This window comes from Pseudozyma hubeiensis, assembly GCF_000403515.1.
Source record: "Pseudozyma hubeiensis SY62 DNA, scaffold: PHS15, whole genome shotgun sequence".
In the NCBI taxonomy this organism is placed as follows: domain Eukaryota; kingdom Fungi; phylum Basidiomycota; class Ustilaginomycetes; order Ustilaginales; family Ustilaginaceae; genus Pseudozyma; species Pseudozyma hubeiensis.
This window is the reverse complement of record NW_012133797.1, coordinates 621,133-635,989: the sequence shown is the minus strand read 5'-3', so window position 1 is coordinate 635,989 and position 14,857 is coordinate 621,133. Positions and strand designations below refer to the sequence as shown.

General features: G+C 55.2%; 7 protein-coding genes across 7 annotated transcripts; 1 reads left to right on the top strand and 6 right to left on the bottom strand.

Annotated features, from left to right (window-relative positions):
* Positions 1-958: 958 nt before the first annotated feature.
* Positions 959-1,915, bottom strand: PHSY_001467 (hypothetical protein; the record flags this gene model as incomplete). The annotated part of the gene is made up of 1 exon (XM_012332096.1): positions 959-1,915. The coding sequence occupies one exon, from the start codon at positions 1,913-1,915 to the stop codon at positions 959-961; it is 957 nt and encodes a 318-aa protein (XP_012187486.1).
* Positions 1,916-2,568: 653 nt separating this feature from the next.
* On the bottom strand, positions 2,569-5,399 carry PHSY_001466 (nucleolar RNA methyltransferase; the record flags this gene model as incomplete). The annotated part of the gene is made up of 2 exons (XM_012332095.1): positions 2,569-5,028; positions 5,280-5,399. 2 exons carry the CDS (start codon positions 5,397-5,399, stop codon positions 2,569-2,571), a joined length of 2,580 nt encoding a protein of 859 aa, XP_012187485.1.
* A 393-nt stretch (positions 5,400-5,792) lies between these two features.
* PHSY_001465 (hypothetical protein) lies at positions 5,793-6,305 on the bottom strand (the record flags this gene model as incomplete). Its single annotated transcript, XM_012332094.1, has 1 exon — positions 5,793-6,305. The coding sequence occupies one exon, from the start codon at positions 6,303-6,305 to the stop codon at positions 5,793-5,795; it is 513 nt and encodes a 170-aa protein (XP_012187484.1).
* Positions 6,306-6,884: 579 nt separating this feature from the next.
* PHSY_001464 (dimethylaniline monooxygenase) lies at positions 6,885-8,699 on the bottom strand (the record flags this gene model as incomplete). Its single annotated transcript, XM_012332093.1, has 1 exon — positions 6,885-8,699. One exon carries the CDS (start codon positions 8,697-8,699, stop codon positions 6,885-6,887), a length of 1,815 nt encoding a protein of 604 aa, XP_012187483.1.
* An 87-nt stretch (positions 8,700-8,786) lies between these two features.
* PHSY_001463 (glycosyltransferase precursor) lies at positions 8,787-10,555 on the bottom strand (the record flags this gene model as incomplete). The annotated part of the gene is made up of 3 exons (XM_012332092.1): positions 8,787-8,853; positions 9,081-9,247; positions 10,499-10,555. The coding sequence occupies 3 exons, from the start codon at positions 10,553-10,555 to the stop codon at positions 8,787-8,789; spliced, it is 291 nt and encodes a 96-aa protein (XP_012187482.1).
* Positions 10,556-10,993: 438 nt separating this feature from the next.
* On the top strand, positions 10,994-11,611 carry PHSY_001462 (keratin-associated protein; the record flags this gene model as incomplete). The annotated part of the gene is made up of 1 exon (XM_012332091.1): positions 10,994-11,611. One exon carries the CDS (start codon positions 10,994-10,996, stop codon positions 11,609-11,611), a length of 618 nt encoding a protein of 205 aa, XP_012187481.1.
* A 205-nt stretch (positions 11,612-11,816) lies between these two features.
* PHSY_001461 (probable amidase) lies at positions 11,817-13,772 on the bottom strand (the record flags this gene model as incomplete). Its single annotated transcript, XM_012332090.1, has 1 exon — positions 11,817-13,772. One exon carries the CDS (start codon positions 13,770-13,772, stop codon positions 11,817-11,819), a length of 1,956 nt encoding a protein of 651 aa, XP_012187480.1.
* Between the last annotated feature and the right edge of the window lie 1,085 nt (positions 13,773-14,857).

Sequence of the window (14,857 nt, the reverse complement as noted above, 5' to 3'; positions counted from 1 at the left end):
GGACGGAGACTACCAGTCCGAAACGTCGCCGGTGTCAAATAGCGAGAGACCCTTTTCTCGGCTCATCTTTTTCCTGCTCAGCACACCTTGACAGCATCAGAGATATCGAATCACTTTCCAAATCTGGTCATCGAGGGAGCGCCAGAGCGCCAAACAGTTCGAAGCACTCTATTGGACACACGGCGGAAAGGTGTGGGCTGGGAACCTGTACCTTCATCCCGGTCACGCGCTGCCACGATGTTCAGACGTTTAGCGCTACTTTCATGCAACAAAAAACGGCGCTAAGAGAAAGCTTAGCCGAATGCCATGCATGGCGTGCATGATCGCTTGCACCAAATTCCCTCGCAGCTTCTGTCATGTTGCAAAAGCGCATCGCACACCGCCGACCGGTACAGTACACGTTGCTGCTTTTCGGCGTCGCTGTTGCCGCATCCCGTTGCCCTGTAGGCGCGTGGCCGCCGTTGCTGTTTCACCATCTGCCACGCGAAGCGAGAGTCTAGTTCGGCCCTCAGGAGCGTGATCTTCCAAAGTCACCGGTGTCGGCCTGGTGATCTCCTCCGCGCATCTGTCAAAAACGTGTGAGCACTGCAGACCATCGTGACCTTTGCTACCGAAGTTGGCGGTAGACAAGCCGACGAATCGGACGAGATTCCCGGAGAGGCAAGGAGGCTTCCCCACAGTTGTCCTCCCCTCAATCGTCGAACTCCCCGCAAAATGTTCTTTTCCTTCCTTTTGTGGGGTTGGACGTAACGCTCGCGCTCTGAGAATGAGCGATGTGCAGAACAAGGTCTCTGGAGAAAGCCTGTGTGAGGGCCGAACGAATACGCGTCCTTCGTCTCGCTGCATCAGCAGGCACCGGCGAGCAGGCTAGCCGTTTAGGTCAGCGTGGCAAAATGAATCCATGCAGGCTTAGCGCTGCGACGGTTCCACGCTAAACAAGGTTGGACGTTTCTTGCATTTACATCTGACCAACCGTTCCGGTGACATGAACTTTGCCTTGCTTGCCAACGCACTGCCAATGCACAAGGTCATTGCTGTTCCCTGCACCGACTTCTACCCCGAGTCGGATGGGAAGGACCATCGGACGTCTAAACTGCATCTCGACCCACCGGTCCTTGCCTTGCCCGCATCCTTCCATCTTGCCTTCACAATCCATCATCTTCAACGTCTTTGCAACGACGTGATTGCCATGAGCGATCTTTCCAGGGAACCCAAAAAGCTTCGCTAGCAGCGACGAGACGTGGATCGGGTTGTAATCCCCACACACTCGACACCAAAGTCCTGGAGCCGAAGATGACATTTCAACCTGACCGATGGTGTTGTACTCTACCTCGTCCTCCTTCTCCTCCGTCGAGGTCGTCGTTGCTTTCGATGTCGACGGTTTGGTCTTGCAGGGAGCGAGGATGGTGATGATCTGACGTAGAACGAGATTGTTGTTGCTGCGGGTGGATCGAATGTCGACGTGAATGTCGAACTCGATACCTCTCTTGACCACTCTGGCGAGGTTATTCTTGCCACCGACGGTTGCGTACGCCGTCATGTCCCGCAGAGTATCGTCACTGCCCGAGAAAAACTCGATCCGATTCCTGACGTTGACACCACCCAGAGGCGAAACCGGCAGTCCAGGATGTACAACCAACAACAGCATCAACTGGTTGGTCATTGCTGCCAGCAAGAACTGATCCGCCATTCTCTTGCCGCTTGCCTTTGAGCTTCGCTCCTCCTGCAGTGCAATAGCTCGTTCGTAAAGCTGCACATTACGATCGCTGATCGACACCGGGCACGTCACATGCAGTTTCGGCAGTTCCACCGTGTCCTTCCCTCCATCCAAGCTAAGACTGTTGATGAACAACCCTTTCACCGCCTTGTACGCCACCCCAAGCACTATCAAGACCGTTCGATCCACCCAGCCCATCTCCCACGGCGCAAAGTCCAACCTCCACCCACCTCTCTCCTCCCCTTCACCCACAACCTCTGGTCGACGTCCATCAGGTCGGGAGCAAAGATACCTGCACAGCGCTGCAACATGCGACTGACTCAACGCATACACCGCTCCACTAACCACTATCCCCACTCCAACCTGTGCGAGACCACGTGCCACATCGTTCGTCGTATACTGATTGAGCCAAACCATTTCTGCTGAATGAGAAGAAGACGTCGGATGCGATCAAGTCGATAGCAAAAATAAAAGGATCCGTGCGCGTCGTACAGTCAAAGCGAGATGATGTTCAGGAAAGGAAATTTGGATTGCCGAGATCTTCGCAATTTATCTCGTTCCCGCTTGCCATCTTCCGCAGGCTGACACCCTTTCTATCCTTGAATTTCTCCCGTGCTACGAGCGCTCCGAAGTCAATGTCAGGAAGATCTGTGCAAACCATCCACAAGCACGCTCATGTCTCGTCACTCAATTGTCAAACGCACCCACGACGACATTGACACTTACATTCAACCACTTTGAGGACAAAATGAATGAAGAAACGACACGATGGCCAGAATTTGACAAGGACAAGGGCAGGCAAAAGGGTAGACGTTCACCTGCTGGGCAACACAGAGTGTCTCGCCTCGCTACTAGTAGTAGGGCCTGCCATTGCCACGGCGGGCGTCGACATGATGGGGATCCACACCGAGATTGGCAAAGTACTTGTTGGTATCTACCTCGACGATGCGTGTGATGAGCTGGTTGAGCATCGACGTGGGTTTCTCGAAGTACTGGCTCAAACCACGGCTCACGATAAGCTTGGGCAGCACTGAGGAAAAGTTCTCACGCTTGACACCGTCGACCAAGGTAAAGTCACCTTTGAAGCAGGAGCCGGCCGCCTCGCCGGCCGAGGCGTTGATAGACTTTTTCTTCTGCGCCTTTGTCATGCCCCGGCTAGGTGGATAGTTGATTGTGTTGATGTTGTATGCGAGAAATGCCGCTTCGGTTCTGTCCTTGGCCTCTTTGAAGTTGCAGCCGTGCTTGAGATAGAAGCGGAGCAACAGGAGCTCACTCAAATCGTGATGCAAGTTATCGTTTGCCGAGACCGTCCGATAGCATAGCCGCATGGTTTGAAGGTGCGGAAGGATGAGGAAGCTTTCTTTGTCCCCTCCAGACTTTTGTGCTTTGACAAAGGCATTCAGGGGCATAGGGCTGGTCATCCATAGACCGAGCTCCTCAAGCTTAGGGAGCGTTGCGATGGCACTAAAAATCTGCTTGATCTCGGTGTAACTAGAGGGCAAGAGGATGTCGAGCTTCTTGAGCGAGGGGCTTTTGAGGACAATGGCGGCGACGCGGCAGGATTCGTCCGAAGCGGTCGGGCTGAGTGAAGAGATGCCTCGTTGCGAGTTGAGACGTGCTTCTACCAAGGCCGGAAAGGCGCATTCGATGAAGTGCTCTGCCCAGAAAGCGCTGAGCTTGCGCAGCTTGGGAAAGATGATTGGGCTCGTGGGGAGCTGCGTGCGGCTGACGCTGTAGTCACCTAACGCGACAGTAGTGTTATCCCAGTAGTCTCTGGTATCGTCGACCCACTCGAGAAGCGTAGGAGCAGCGCGTACGATGCCGTCGATGAAATTGATCTGCTTCTGACGGACGAATTTGAGACCGTGAACGATTTCGAGACCTTGCATGTGATGAGCGATATCTCCGGCATCGAGGCTCTGGTCGCTGATGAACCTCTTCAGCTTAAAAGGTAGCTTGGACGACTCGAACAGGCTCGTCGTGGATCCGTACGCACCAGAATGGCGGGATCCGCCGTCGGGGCCGAGACGGACGTCGATATCGGTCAAGTTGAGACAGCGCTTGTAGAGATGAGTGAAGCACTGCTTTTGGTCGAGCGTAGGGATAGCGAGATGTCTGAGAGAATGGCTGGAGGACTGAAGAGCCTCGAGGATGTGGGCGACACCTTCCGAGTTGAGGGGTCCTTTGAGTACGACAGACGAGAGGGTATTGTGGCTCTTGCGCTGACAAGTCTCAATGGCAGTGACACAGGCGTCAATGGTGTCGCGCTGCCAGCCATTGGTAGTATTGTGCTTGATGCGCACAAATTTGAGCGTTCGCCATAGCTCGGGGAATCTGCGCCAGTCGACACGCGTGTTAGCGAGCTTGATGCGGTCGGGAGCGTCGAGATGGTCGGCAATCAAGAGGATGACTTCGACGGGAAGCTGGATGATGCTAACCTTGCGGACGTGCAGGCGGTCTCCGGCTTTGGCTCTTTTGATTAGCGTGCCGCCAAGCGTATCATGAGCCGGGCGTTTCGGAGCTCGATCGCCACCGGTTTCGAGGACAGGCACAGCGACCGTATCGAGCGACGCCAATTTCGGGAGGAGGTCTTCATCAACCTGGACGACAGCGTCGGAACCGAACTTGGCGGTGAGCTCGAGTATGCGCTTTGCGTCGGCGACGGCCAAGTTGGCAAGACCGAGCTTGTCGTATGCCAAGAATCGGTGACGGAGGGCGGCGACAAGCTCGCGGATGAGAGCGACATTGTCAAAGGCGGCGGCGCTGGCACGCAGCTCAACCATGCCAGAGGCGAGACTAATGACAGCTTCGAAATTGTTGCTCTGCCACGCCTGACGCAGCGTGGTCGGACGACTGGACTCTGAAGTGACGGTCAAGGGAGCCATGTCGACAACGTTATTTTCGAGCTTGGCGTGATTACGGATGGCCGACATGGCATTGACGGGACGCCAGTGGCTTTCTGCGGAGGTGGCACGGTAGCGTTCGGCAGCTACCAGACACTGACTTGTCCAGTCGGCGAGATGGAATACCTCTTTGCACTCACGCTCTGGGTGTGTATGGTAGTGACCAGTCTCGATGTCCAGAATGCCCAGACTGTTTCCGATCCAGAACTCCTGGAGGGTGTCTGTGGCGTCCCACTCCTCGCGGCAGAGTTGTGCTTCGAAGTAGTCCTCGCGAGATTCTTGTGAGAAGTTGGAGAACCCAGAGAATCTCGAGTCGGCGTAGAAGAGGAAAGTGTCGTCAGTGAAGTCAGAAGATTCGTCAGGCAAGTCAGATGCTTCGCTATCGCTGAGGGCAATGATGTGCTCCATCTGAAGAAGATGGTAAGAGGCAGCGTGATGAGCAGACCCTCGACGAAGGAAGGAAAGAAACGGGAAGCAAGTAGCAAGGCGAGCAGCTGAGTTGCTGCTCTCGCCCACCTCTGCTGCATCTCATGCAGAGTAACTTTGCTGCGCGAGGGCTTTGAGAATGCTATCGAGATGAAGGCTCAGTTTGAGAGCGAGCATCTGGCAGGCACGGCTCGAAAGATCTCGACGCTCGGGCCTCCCGCCCCCCTTCTTACCTGGACGAAGAAAGGAGTGAAGAGGGGCCAGAGCGCTGCTGCCAGAGGTACAACAACCTGGAGTCGGCTCTGACTCTGAAGCTTGTTTTGTCGGATGCTAGCCGCGTCTGCTTGAGTCATTGTTGACACGCTTTCATGAGATCACAATGTGATGATGGCCAACAAATCCCCACCACACGCCACGCACCAACTCAACTTGCTGTCCACTCGGATTTCAGCTGTCTGAACCAAGACGCGTAGAGACAGGCTTCCAAAATGCACCTGGATGTTAAAATCTCTCATCAACCCAGTCGGGCCAGCATGCAAGTGAGCAAGGCGAATGAGTCGACAGAGTACACTTGTACACTCAAGACTGTGTATGATCACCCTCTTATATGATCACCCCGTAAAAATATTGTTGATGACAGGCAAATGTAGTTTCATCAAGTTATCACGACGACAGGCCGCTCGAAACATCATAGCATACACGAATCACTTTTACACAAGACACGGCAGCACGCTCCTCAAGAGTCCTCACTGCGTGTTTCCTCCCTCCATCGCCACCTGCTCAGCTCGCTTCTTCACGCTGGCATCAAACGCTTCGAATCCCTTCTTTGTCTTGTCGCCAAATCCCAACCAACTCATCAACGGAGTATACAGCACTCCACCAAACTCTTCCCTCTGCACCAGCTTTGTCCCCTTTTTCCCATCCACGTCTTCCTCGCTGAGCAGGAACAGGTGCTTTCCATCGAACAGTCCGCTGATGTTCGCTAGATGACCCTGCCATCCTAATCCGGTGTCGTCGAGGTGCACGACCTTCGGTGTCATGTTCATCGGTGATCCTCCCGGTGGATTGAGCGTGACGCGGAGCGAATCATCGATGCTCACGTTGTCCTTGCTGGCGACCGGCGCGATCGAAGTGATGAAACTCGACCAGCTCGGGTAGGAGGCAAAATCGAGTAGCACCGAACGTACCGTGGAAAGCGGCGCAGAGATGTGGATCGAAGTCTCGATGACCCGTGCTGATGGATGCGTCGGATTCGACATTGTTTGCTGCGGTGCTTTTTCCACTACGGATGGCTTTGGGTGCGTTTGAGGATGTGGTGGCGAGACAGAAAGACGGGAACGTATCGTGCTTGCTCTTTGTACTCCTCAGGGGAAACGGGCTGGTGAGCGTTCGGGTATGCGTGGTCCGAGGTGGGGTTTTGACACTTCAGGGTCCACCAACCGCGCTTCTACCATGTGCATGTTTCTGCGGCTTCCAGCGGATCTGGAAAAGAAAAAAAACCTCCATCAAGCAGATCTGTGTCTCTATCAGCGCATCTCCGTGGAGATTGACGCGTCCACACCTTTGAATGTCACGTTCGACTTGTTTCATCTCCTTGGAGAGATCGATCCTGAGTCGCCAGAGCAATTCCCTCACATCGTGCGGGCCAGATCGTTTGCCAACATTGCTCTGCAAAGCTCTTCCACGGCCGCTCTCTCACTCGATCTCCTTTGCACGGCCATCTCACTAGGCAAACGATCGCAGCTTGGGGAGGACGAAATCATAAGACTGAGCATTGCAAAGCACTCTACATATAATGAACCGGATTGCGTCGATCCCAACACGGACTGCGGACCCATTTACTCGGCGGACATCAAGTACTGCTGCTTGACTTTTTCAAAGTCCTTTGCGCCTCGAGTGTAGAACAGACCCTTGTCTGCAATCCACACGAGCACCAGCAGCAGCTGTATACTGACGTTGTACACACCCATGAACAGAGGGTCGAGCAGGTGTCGTACGATCCACAACCTCCTCTTTAGGTAAGCTTGACGGTATTCTGGCACGTCTCCAATCCTCAGGAAAGACGCGATCTGCTGGAGGTAGGTCCAGTATGCGCTCGGTCGTGTGGAAGGAGGCAGACCGGTGTAGGTGAGATCGGCGGCGACCGGGTAGTCGCTCCTGCGGGCAAAGGTGAGTTGGAAACCAGGGTAGAGCGTCGAAACTCGTCCGTTGGAGTTGGTGTACCATCCCTTGCAACCGGACGTGTAGATGAGACCGTCCATCTGGTGACGGATCATGGCATCCTCCTTGTCCTGCGCCTCGGGCTTGACGTCGACCGTGTGGCCTGCGGATCGTTCGAGAAGCGACAAATGCTTTGGACCAGCCAGGAAGAGGGGTTTGAAGATGGTGCACATGAATCGCACCGAGCTCTCGATCGAGAAGATCGCAGAGAAATGGCCAGTGGCGGTGTTGGGTCCCCACATGAGCGCCAGGTTGGGGAAGTCGTGGCAGATGGTCGAACGATATGCTTGCGGCGCACCTCCTTTCTTCCACACTTCGTTGAGCTCCTTGCCGTTGCGGCCTGTCACCCTCATCTGCACCGCAGTATCGCCCGTCTTGAATCCAGACGCAAGGATGATGACATCGGCCTTGAGCCTTCGTCCCGACTGGAGGATCACCTCGTTCTCGGTGATCTTGACGGCTTGATCCTTGGTGAGCTCGACGTTGTCTCGGTTCAGACACGGAATGTAGGCGTCGTCGAACACTCGACGTTTGCAGGCCACCTTGAGCTCTTCCTGCGTGGGCATGAGCAGGTGGTGGTACCTTTCAGGAGCTACGGTCGACACGTACAGAGTCGAGTTCTTAGCGAAGCGCTCGCGTGCGCCCTTGCCCTCCTTATTCCAGGCTTGGATGAAGTGGATGTCGAGGAAGAGGGTGAAGATGGTTCGTTCGAGCCCTACAAAGCCGGGGATGTGGCGCTCGAGCCAGCGGAAGATAGGGTTTCCGAAGGGGTTCTCTGGAGTAGGGGCGTACCAATGCTTTGCGCGCACGACCTGGGTGACCGACTTGACTCGTTTGGCGATCGAAGGCACGATCTGTGTGGCCGAGCAGCCGTTGCCCAGCACGACAACGTCTTTGCCCGTAAGATCGACCGACGTGTCCCACTTGGCAGAGTGGAAGAGAGGACCCTTGAAGCTCTGCCATCCGTCGACATCGCAATCGCGTGGCACGCTGAGCGCTCCGGAGCCGTTGACAAGCACGCGCGTAGTGACGACGCCGTGCTCGTCGCCATCAACAGAGCGGTACTTGACCCTCCAGTGCGTCTTTTCCTCGATCCACTCAGCCGAGTAGACGTCGGCGTTGAAGTGAGCGTTCTTGTCGAGTCCAAATGCTTGGGCAGCCTCCTGGAGATAGCTTTCCATCTCGGGCTGCCTAGCCATGAAGTCCTTCCAATTCTTTTTCTGGTAGAAGGAAAAAGAGTAGAGACGAGGAGGTACGTCGCACGCGGCTCCGGGGTACCTGTTGTGGAACCAGGTGCCGCCGAACCTGGCCCCACGCTCAAAGATCTTGATGTTGGTGAGGCCGATACGGCGTTTGAGCTCGCAGGCGGCAGCAATGCCGGAAGGGCCTGCGCCAATGACCACGGCCTCGTACTCTGTATCTGTGCGGGTCATGTTGTCGATCAAAAGTCGAGCAAGAAGGTTGCGAGGGGATGGTGAGTGGAGAGGAAACGAAGGAGCGACAATGAATCTAAATTGCTTTTATTCCTTCGTTCTTGCTTCAATGGAAGCCACCTTCTGTCGCTTGTGCATCACCGCGAACTCGCTTCTGGAAAACACAAACGTCACATCTCTCGCACCGCACGTCAAATCTGTCAGGGTGGGCTCTGCTTTCCAGCCACCCACAGGAGTTGCGACGACGTCGAGGGCCGCCTGGTTCAGAGTGAAAGTCCTATCAAGGTGAACGACCCACCACGTTGCGTCGTATCTCAAATCGTACCCACGACCTTGCAGCTCCCGCGGCTCACGCGGATGATAGCGAGCTGTGTGTCTTACCGGCGCTTGACGATATCGTTGTGCAGCGGTCCATCGCTGCCATTACCCCGCACGCTTTCGTCGTGGAATTTCTTATCCAATGAGAACGTGGTAACCTTGCATCGAGTCGCCACCGCTCGGAACGGCTGGTGGCGCCCATTCTCGAATGTCGGCGCAAAATAGAAAAGCTGTCGCCATCGTACGATCTTACACACTCAAACTCACATCGTTCTCGTGGATTAGAATCGTCTACCTTGCTTCCTCCTGCAGCATCACCCGATGGCCTGCCACCTGGTTGAGCATTGTCCGAATTGAAGGCTTGCTGTAGCATTCGAGGCATCAGTCACATAGAGTCGCAGTGATGCTGTCACAATCCCTGGCACTGACGGTTCCCGACGTGATGCTTTGCGGGTCACTCTCGGGCAAGATGAACTCTGCTGTGCAGAACATTCTTGCCCGGTCTAGATTTCGAACGTCTTCTCCTTGCCGGCAATGGGTGGACCGGTGACTCTCTACAGGGATGCGATGTGCCTCGAGAAATGAGGATGGTGAGCTGCAATTTGCCGCGGGTGCAATTTCCGCAGGCACAGCTGACCGCAAGTACGAATTCCCGCCGAAGGGTGAAACTCAATTGGTCATCACAGTATCGAATCTCATTTGAGACATGAAGAGGTGTGAGACGTTCCCGTATATGGCTTAGTAGCGGCAAGGCAATCCTTTGCATTCATTGGTTCTTTTCCGCTGATGCCGAGGCATGGTCCTTGGTGCTGCTGGACGTTCGAGAGGTCCCTCGAGAATGGTTGGAAGCTACAGCTTCTGGTCTGGGCCCGAAGCCGCACAATGAACATGCAACTCTGGTATTGAATCGACGTTCAGCTGCGCTGTCACATGTTCACGTTTGCGATGCACGAAGATCCCGCGCTCGTGTCACACTTTAGCCTCCGACCACAACAATTTCTTGGCACTTTGCGCAGTTCCAAATCGGATCAATGTACCGATGCACTGTTCGCTGCAACCGCGGATGCACATCAAAGGATCATCGACTTGCGTCCAGATGTGCGCAAGAGGCAATGCCATGCACGTTGATCCCGTGGCGGGGTTACAAATTTTCCCGCCTCCAAGGCACGGTCGGAGGCGCTAAGTTCGCCTGGTAAATCCGAGCTTTCTCCGTTGTCAACGTTCTACTTGCTGATCTGTGTACGCTCGCCAGATTCTGCAAGACGAGCAAGGAAGCCATTGCGCCGCTTAGTACTGCTCACTTGTCAGCCGGCTGGTGCTGAGATGGACGACCACAGGCTGGGATGAACGAGTGCAAGATCCGCATCGGCATCGCGACACGTGTCTGTCAGTGCTAAACATTTACTGTCCACCTGTACGTGCGGGTCCAGATGCAGGTACCAACACACGGAGTACAGTAGCCTAGAACTCCCAATCCTCACTTGCAGCAAGATGCTAGCCGTGAGGGCTGATCTGTACGGTATACTGTCGTCTACCATCTGCACCGTCCACGGACAGTTGTACCGATGCGGCGGACGATCAATATACAGTATGCACGCCACAAAATTATGCATGCAACAGGTCCCGGATCAACTAGCGCCGCAGGGAGTAGGTCCAACTCACCGCAGGCCCGCCGGAGTGCACAGCGACGAAGCGAGGCTAAAGTCCCCACATCTCCGTCGGATAAAACGTCGGATCAGCTTCCAACGCAAACACTGCAAGGCCGTCCCGAGAGCGAGTGAGGTCAGAGCTCAGAACAACAATGGCGCACACTACTTGGAAGACCAGATTGCTGTACGTGGGTGGTCGAGCCTGCTTGTTGTCTTGACTTTGTCCTTCTCTCGAGCATAAAAGGCGAGCAAGAAAGGGAGCCATCAGTAGCCCCCAACAGGACACTCCCACACATTTTCCACAGCCACACTCTCGCACAACTCACAATGAAGTTCACCATCCTCAGCATCATGGCCCTGGTGGCTGCCTCCAGCGTCTCGGCTCTCCCCAGCGACCGCTCGGCCGTCGCAGCCCGCAACATCGATGCCTCCATCGCCCAATTTGCGAGCCTTCACACACTCGACAAGCGTGGCAAGGCTAACGGTCAGAGGTGCAAGGAAGACAAGGAATGCGACACAGACTTCTGCCTGGATCCTGGCTTCTTCAGCAGAAACCACTGTGCCGACAAGCTGAAAAATGGTCACAAGTGCAAGGAGGACGGCCACTGCGTTTCCGGCTACTGCAAACACATCAGCTTCTGGGAGGGCAAGAAGTGCGAGACCAACCACGTCAAGGCTGGCTCGCTCCAAAAGGGCGCTAAGTGCGATCGAAACTTCGAGTGCGCAAGCGAGTTCTGCGACGGAGCCTTTGGTTACAAGAATTGTGCTCTCAGGCAGACGGGCGAGCCCTGCAAGAAGGACGCCACCTGCGAGTCTGGATTCTGCTACATTCACCCCAGTGGCGAAAGCCGAAACCGCTGCCTTGAAACCAAGCTCGATAAGGGCAAGTACTGCGTCAACAACGTCCAGTGCAAGTCGAAGCAGTGCAATGTTTCCTGCGAATGAGCTTGCAGTTTGCACGCATAGGCGCTCATGTCCCCTGACTGCGCCCTTTCCTGGCCATCACCGGTTTCCTTGTCATTGTCACCGTTTGTACTTTCGCTTGCATTTCAACACACATCACACTCATCCAAATACCATCCCTGTGTATGAAGCAAAGCGTTTCGGCGTACAATTGTGTCCTCATTTTCTCTCGAGGTCGGCCCGGGCTTCAGGTGCTGCCAGCAATGTGCTGTAGCAGCTCGGCATACTTGACCAGCTCCTCGTCCTTGTACCTCCTTCCAATGAGCTGCAATCCCACAGGCGCACCATCAAACACCTGCCTGTGCTGCTCATACTCTTCCGTGTTATCCTTGTCAAAGTCGCTCATCCAGCCGTCCCTCCTTGCATATCCAAACTGGCCACCGTCTGCTTCAGCATCTTCAAACTCCCCATCCACCTCTGCATCGGCCTTGAAGCCCGAGGGAAACACCACGCCCGGATAATCCACAAGATTGAAAACGCTCGTGTAGCCCCAATACTTGATCGTGCCCGGTCTGGGAGCTGTACTGCACATGACAGGGCACAGCAGGCAGTCCAGACCGCGCTCGTTCCATGCCTGCAAGAACTCCTTCCGGAACGCTTCGCGTGCGCGAATGTTGGCGCAGGATTCGGTGTACGACATCTCGTCCAGCTTGCGTGCATCGGCAGAGGAGGCAGCGTCGGCGTCCAGGTCGGCAGTGGCGGAGCGGACATAAGGCTCCGAGAGGATGAACTGCGTCAGAGGAAGCAGTGGTTCTCCCGTGGCCTTGGAGAGGAGCGCAAACATCTTGCCCGAGTCCATGAAGTAGAGAGAGCGGATGATGTCCCAAGCACGTCGGTGCAGATCGCGTGGGTTCCAACGTCGAAGCTCGATCCGAGGCAGATCCGTGCCGGATTGAGCCGCAAAAGCGCTCAGTTTGTCGACCCACTTTGAAAGCGCACGTCGAACCGGTGTCGTGGGCCTCGCAACTCCGTCCTCCATCATGACTCCGACGACGATCGGCTTACTCTCATTTCGACCACCATGCAGCAGACCGTCCACTTTCCTCCAAGGCATAGGCAGCACAGTATGGTCCCACTCCCACGGCCTCGTCCTGTCGTTCATCAGACTCGACATGAACAGCTCTACATCCCTCATACTCTTCGCCATAGGTCCCAACGACGACCCGACACCTTCATTACCTGGCATGGTCGATCGCACGCCTCCATACGGCAAGCGCTGCGTTGTGGGTCTGATTCCATACAACCCAGTCACACCGCACGGCTGACGAATGCTTCCTCCAATATCCGACCCCACACCCATTGCACTACCCCCTCCCGCAACAAGCGCACTCTCCCCTCCACTCGATCCGCCTGGGCTCAACGCCAGGTTATGCGGATTCAGCGTTTGACCGTAAAGATTGTTCGTCGTGTCTAGATGCATGACACCTTGCGGCATGGTCGTCTTGCCGATGATCACCGCGTCGTTTTCCAGGAGCAACTTGGCGATGCTCGAATCGACCGGATTCTCGCTGACGTATCTGCCCTGAGTAGAAGCTAGCAGCTCAACCTGCTTGGTGGCGAGATTTCGCCGGACAAGCGGGTGGCTGCTGGGATCTGGCAGTACATCGAACACGAACCCTCTCTGGCTGCCGTGTCGTCCGTACGACATGTGTCCCTTGATGCTCATCGGCAGGCCAAACAGCTGTCCCAGCTCATCCAGCCTACCCTCCGCCTCCAACGTAGCTCTCTTATCGTCCAGATCCTTAGCTCTCCGGATAGCGTCCTCGGCGAAGAAGTGAGAAAGACAGTTCGTCGCCTGATGCACGATCGATGCACGACTCAAAAAATGTTGCACGACGTCCTGGACTTTAGCCTTGCCGGATCGAGTCAATTCGACGATACCAGTTGCATCGAGTCCGTCAAGAACAGCATCGAGCTCGGAGCTCCAGATCCGCCGTGTCGAATCATTCTGAAGCAGAGTGGACAGTGATGGACCGGGCCGAGTGTTGGAAGGGTTCGTATAGTCCAAATTGGCCTTCTGTGACCATTCGCTGAGTTGCGGATCATCCGAGATGGTGCCAGCGGGAAATTGGAGGCTCTTGCGATGCTCGGCAGCGATCTCTTGCCATGTTTGACACGATTCGTAGTTGGTGGTAGACGACATCGTAGGGTGTGCTTGAAAGTTGGTGGTGGTAGAGATGCTTGGGTATGTGCAAGGCCTTCGTCCGTGCACCCTTTGAAACTGGACCGATTATGCACCGTCCAATTTGCCGAACGATTCGGGTCGGATCAGTCTCCGATCCTCGAGAAATCGGCGATGTGTTGTTTTAGCGAGTTTGCTTTTTCGGGTGGCCTCCGTTCCTCAGAATGTTTCAGCTGACTACTGTGCTGCGCTGCCGCTACCCCGCATTCCCGTCCCTTTCGTTCGGTCCGCGTGACGTACACGCTCCTCACAGGTCATCCTGAGAGGCACGCGACACTGATGCACGGCGGCGATTAGAAGGTCTCAGCGCCCCTCGGACGCATCCTACGGTACAAGTGCGGATGCGATCCCGTCGGCTCGCACTTTGCATCACATGTCGAATCGAAGGACGGAATCGACTCGAATGCAGTGATGACCATGTTAGTGGTTGGTAATACCGAAACAGAAAACATGATCCGTCCGCATCGCTCAGAGAAAGTTCAGGCTTGCCGGTATGCTGTCCCATGAAATGCTGATGACCGCGGAGCAACACAGGCGGGTGTCAGGGGCAACAAGAAGCTGTTCTTGGCGCATGAATTCTGTCGAGAGAAGCCGCAGTACGATCATGAAAGGTGGCTCGCTCGGGACAATAGAGCCGGGATGGTCGGCTTGCATCGGTACCGATTGGCTATCGGGACGATGTTCAGCGAAAAGAGTTAAGTTTAGAGTGCCATTTGCGACTCCCAACCTAAACCGTGTGTTGCAGACTGTGGTTGGGCGCACGTGCCGATGTTTTGCAGCGTGCGTGACGCGGTGTTCAAGCAGGCTGCATTGCTGCCGCAACGCGGGACAGGCTCGATTGCTGGATTGCAGCCGAACGTCATCAGCTAGTCGTCTCATCAGAGCAGACAGCTGGACAACATACTGTAGCCTTTGTATCGGACCTTTTGCTCTACGATACCCCTCGTATCCACAGCAATATGGCGAACTGGGAGGTGAGGCGGCAACCTGGGCTGTGTTGAGACACGCGCATCTCGGACAATTATTCGATATGCAGCCAAGACTTT